Below are 4,915 nucleotides of genomic sequence, written 5' to 3'. Positions count from 1 at the left end.
AAAATGTAAAATTAAAAAAAATTCAGAAAGAAAAAAAAACACTCAAAAAAAAATTTAAATGAAAAAACTAAAAACTGCTTGCCAAATGTTTTTTGTTTTTTTTTTGGATAAATAACGGTAATTTTAAAGGTTAACAGGTAATGATATTGATATTTAAAAAATAAAGGTGCACTTTTGTGGAAAGAGGTCACATTTCTGAGAGATCAACCTGTAATTTTATGAGAATAAAATCTTATTTTTAAATACAAACAAATCAAATTTCTTTTTGAGACTAAAAACAAACAAAAAAAATTCATAAATTAAAAATGAATTTTAGGAATTTAAGAACTTGCATGAACTGATGTTTCAAAGTGATACACGTTTTCTTTAGATTTACATTTTTCTTGGACTTTATTGTCAGACTCTTTTCTCTCACTCTCCGGTGACGTTCGACTGCTGTTTATTTTTGTTACCATTAAATCACTGGTGAGCTTTTAATGCTGAATCAGAGAGATCATTAAAAAAAAATCCCAGATTGGCTGATATGACTTCCTCTTGTACAAAAATTTGTTATCAATCCACCTCCAGACCTTTTTTATTTGTTGAAGGTTTCAGTGTCATGAATCTCGCAGCCAATCAGAGGGCTGGACAGATGTCCTGCTATCTCATTGTCTCACTGAGAACAGTTCAAGTGTTGGAGAGATGAAGATCCTCTCAAAGGGTCAGTTAGTCTGTCAGCCTTTCCTTTGGTGTAGTGACCTGTGATGACCTGCAGGAGGCGATGTGTGAGGAATGAAGCTGCTTCACACTCTCGAAAATGACCCGAACCTCGTCAGATGGCACCTTTTGGTCAGCGTGGACCTCCATGTTCAGGTCTGCGGAGCAGGTGTGATAAACTTCCAGCTCAATCGTCTGGATTTATTTAGACTCCCCACATTGTGACCATCCTCCTTGTGTTAGCATGTTAGCTTTGTCCCTACACTGCGGGCATGGCGGCGGTCGTCTGTAACCCCAGGAGGGGGTCATAGAAGCAGTCCTCGTTTATCATGGAGGTCATGCTCTGAACGCTGAAGTCTCTCTCCAGCAGGTTGCTGAGGTCCTGCAGATCTCCAGGACTTCGCCGTAGGCTAGAGCTCCGCTTATTTTTCTCCTCCTCACTTATAGATGTCCCTCTTTGCTCCACCTCCTCCTCTCTGAAGTTGAGCCTCTGCAGCTGGGCCTCCAGCTCGCTAGTCAGGGAGCAGAGTCTGCCTCTCATCCCTGCAGCGGCACTGGAGCTGGAGGCGTGGCTCGGCAGCAGAGGCTCTGAGCATGTGTCGCCCAGGATGCCGTCAGACCTGCAGCTCTCCTGCAGCTGGTGAGGAATTGTCTTCTGGGTGTCAGAGTGGCGCTGCTGCCTCCTCCTCCAGGAGGCGCTTCTCTCAGCCGTAGACAGCCTGCTCCTCCTCAGGGATCCCACAGGAGCTCGGTCTCTGAGGAGCAAGCGCAGGGCTCGCAGCACGCTGGCCTTTGTCTCCAAACCGCTGAGATACAAACACAGAGCTGAAGCTTTACATCATCATGCACAGAGTCGAGAACCACCACAGGAACTTGACTGGCTGTCCGTACCTGCTGCACAGCTGGAACACCGTCTCTGGTCGTCCCTCCACTTCAGACCGACTGTGAACCAGCTCCCACACACATGGGTCCTCAGAACCTACACACACAGCACAGTGAGCTCAGACCGTCACAGCGCCTCCTGCTGGAGAGCTGTTGCACCAGCACTGCAGTAACAAACCTCACTCTGATTGGTCACTCACCTGTGATGTTAGCCGGTCTGACCTGGACCGCTGAAACTGGGATTAACCAGCGGAATCTGAAGGGGTCAAGGTCAGCTGATCGGGACGAGGTCTGTGAGAAAAAAACATAAAAACTGACAACAAGAACAGGTGGAGGTGTTTTTTACTTTTATTCAGTGACATCGCGTTGATGTGTTTACAGCTGAGGAGCCAATCAAGGACGAGGATTACATTTGTAAAGACAAAGAAGCAGATCATCTCTCCAGAACCAGGTTAAAGTTTTTCTGAGATGATCTTTGAAGAAATTAATAGAAACCAGCAGTTGTATGGAAGCCCATTACTGCCAATACAGGAAAAAACAGATTAAGCCAAATAGATTTTTATTGATATTTGACTTAAAAACTAGACATTTTTGGCCTCCATCTTTCTTTTAAAACCTCACAGTGTTTAGATTTATTTAAATGTGATGTTATCTCTCATATGTTTGGTTTTACTTTATCAAAAAATGAAAAGAACAACAATATTATAGTTGAAAAGGAAATTTTAAGTGATTTCATTTATGGGATTTATATCTTTGTTATGATCATTATTTTGATATTCTTTTGATATTTTTAAATATTCTTTAACACATAACACATATTGTTTTACTTTTTAATTGACAGATTTGCATTTTTAATATAATTTTTTTGTCACTGTATTTTTTTGTTTACATTGGCATAAATAGACATACAAATCTGTTCAGTTATACAAATTAGGAGATGAAGAGTAGACGTGCACTCACCATCTTCTTCTTCAGTTTGCTGTTCTCACGGTAAACCAGGATGACGGCTCGTTTGAACACTGAGGACAAAGACAGACTTGTGTTATTCTCCATCAGTTATTACCTGTGCAAGTAAAGAAGTGTGAAGAAGAGACTTCACCCACCAAACAGCGTCAGCTCTGGTTCCTTCCTCAAGCGACCCAGAGAGGGCAGTGGGTTCAACCAGACCACCGACGAGTGGACCAGAAACTCCCCCATCGAGATCTCCGTCACCTGAGGGTGGAGGAAAAAAAACCCTTCAGGGTACGTGATGCACACAGGTGACGCTCAAGTGTGTGTGTGTGTGTCATTGTGTTTACCTGTTTGTCGGCTCCGCTCTGCTCTGCTGCCAGCTGGTCAAACACGCAGCCGTAATCCTCATAGATCTTCTGCATCTCGTTGATGTGACTCGCCACCTTTTCCATTGCTCGCAGCGCCTCTGAGTGGATGACAGTGGAAGTGCAGCTGGTCACAAAACATGTTTAAATACAATACTGTGAGGTCTGTTACCTCTAGGTGTGTGTGTGGGTTACCTGTCAGGTGTGTGTGCTCGGGGCTCTCTGCATCTGTCAGGGACACGAGCTCTCGGAGCAGCAGCGGATACTTCAGGACTCTCTGAACAGGTTTGATCAGGTATGATTCCAGGGAAGACGAGTGCTGATTGGTCGGATTTCTGGCCTCCAGGAACTGTTTGAAGGCTGCGTCTGTTTTGGCTGCGTCACAGGTGGTCAGGGTTAAAGGTTAAATGGAGTGCTGCTTAAATGAGTTTAAAGTGCTCAGACTGTGTTTTCACCTCTTTCCAGAACTTTCTGGACTTTGATGTGATTCGCACAGAAGCCACTGTAGAGCTTGAAGTGATCGGCGTAGTACAGAAATGATCCACCCAATGGGAAGAGGAGTTTCTGAATGAAACACAAATGAGGTGTGAAAAAACTAAACCCATCGAACAAGCAAATAAAAACTTTTGTTCATTAAAATATGGAAATTCCGCATTTAAAATATTGAAACATTTAAAAAGGAGAAGTATGTTAACAGCTTAAAATAAATAAAATAGAGTTAATAAATGAATAAAATGTACAAAAAAATAAAAAAAGATAAACTGTGAAAAGACAAAATATCTCAAAAAATATATACTATGTATATAATGTAATTAAATAAATTATTAAAAAATAAATAAAATAGATTAAAAAAAAAAAAACTAAGTAAAAAATAAAATAACAATAATAATAATGGACCCGAAATGGAGTATATAATAAATATATCAGTTTTAACAATTGGGGAAAAAAATGCATAAAAGTAAAACATCACAGGGCCAATATAAATCACTGGAGCTTAAATAAATAAAACAATAAAACTTGCATGCATGCACAACTAAAACAAAAAGAATAAAATAAAAAAATTAATGAAGGAAATAAAATCTGTCTGAACCAGCTGATGGACCTTCACCTTGAACTGCTCGGGGGTTTCCAGGCTGCTGAAGTTCGGACAGGCGGCGATTCTCTCCTCCAGCGTTTGGAGAAAAACTCTCTGAAAGTCCAACATCTCTGGCAGACTGCCGAACAGCGCCTCCATCTGACAGAGTGACAGAGAGACACACTGCGGTCAGAGTCACAACCACAACCTTCACTTCACAACCGTCACTTACTGTCGGCTCGTTTTTACCTCGTCTTTACTGAGGAACGTCTCCTTCTGCAGGGGGGTGAGGTAGATGTCGAACAGACAGACGAGATCCTGAAACAGAACCAAAAAAATGTTGTTGATATTAATCAAAGTCTAATTTCTTTTTTCAAATTTAATTATCGACTCGAATCAAATAGTAAGATCTTTCCAGCAGTTTTAAACACACAGGTTTGAAGATATAAAGATGTTTAAGCATACACTCTAATTAAGACAAAAATATTAATATAGCAGATTCTTTTAATATTTGTAAGGGACCCATTTTATACAACCATTTAAAACTAAAACTGTACAAATTGTGTGTAAAATCACAAGTATAGATTTCTTTATCACTTTAACATAAAAAAATAGTTTCTGTTTTATTTTATTCTATAAATAAACTGATAAAAAACTGGAGTTTCACACAGTCTTTTCTACTCCTGGTTTAGTATGATGTCGCAGAGAGGGGAAATCCCCAAAATGGTAATATCATCTGGCTGAGGATCTTACGTGGTCAGTACACACAAACAAAACAGTGAAGAAGGCGCAGCAGCGCCTCTTCTTTCTCAGGAGACTGAAAAGATTTGGCATGAGCCCCCGCATCCTCAGGACCTTCTATCACTGTGCCATTAAGAGCATCCTCACTGGATGCATCACCACCTGGTATGGCAACAGCACCGCCTACAACTGCAAAGCTCTCCAG

General features: G+C 41.0%; 1 protein-coding gene across 3 annotated transcripts in view; it reads right to left on the bottom strand.

Moving 5' to 3' along the window:
- Window positions 1–268: 268 nt before the first annotated feature.
- Window positions 269–4,915, bottom strand: part of LOC102209556 (T-lymphoma invasion and metastasis-inducing protein 2-like) — a 48,997-nt gene continuing 44,350 nt past the window's right edge. For all 3 annotated transcript variants that reach the window (XM_005732794.1, XM_013910755.1, XM_013910754.1), the window contains 10 exons: window positions 4,219–4,287; window positions 4,003–4,128; window positions 3,350–3,458; window positions 3,090–3,269; window positions 2,877–2,995; window positions 2,682–2,790; window positions 2,539–2,597; window positions 1,779–1,869; window positions 1,588–1,675; window positions 269–1,502 (listed from right to left, as the gene is read on the bottom strand). In XM_005732794.1, coding sequence (XP_005732851.1) covers window positions 956–1,502; window positions 1,588–1,675; window positions 1,779–1,869; window positions 2,539–2,597; window positions 2,682–2,790; window positions 2,877–2,995; window positions 3,090–3,269; window positions 3,350–3,458; window positions 4,003–4,128; window positions 4,219–4,287 — 1,497 coding nt within the window. In that variant the 3' untranslated portion in view covers window positions 269–955. The remainder of the gene's footprint in view (window positions 1,503–1,587; window positions 1,676–1,778; window positions 1,870–2,538; window positions 2,598–2,681; window positions 2,791–2,876; window positions 2,996–3,089; window positions 3,270–3,349; window positions 3,459–4,002; window positions 4,129–4,218; window positions 4,288–4,915) is intronic.

The sequence above is a fragment of the Pundamilia nyererei genome, unplaced genomic scaffold, assembly GCF_000239375.1.
Source record: "Pundamilia nyererei isolate P.nyererei 1_Seehausen unplaced genomic scaffold, PunNye1.0 scaffold00048, whole genome shotgun sequence".
Taxonomy (NCBI): domain Eukaryota; kingdom Metazoa; phylum Chordata; class Actinopteri; order Cichliformes; family Cichlidae; genus Pundamilia; species Pundamilia nyererei.
Note: the sequence above shows the minus strand (reverse complement) of the source record. Positions and strands in the feature narration are given on the sequence as shown.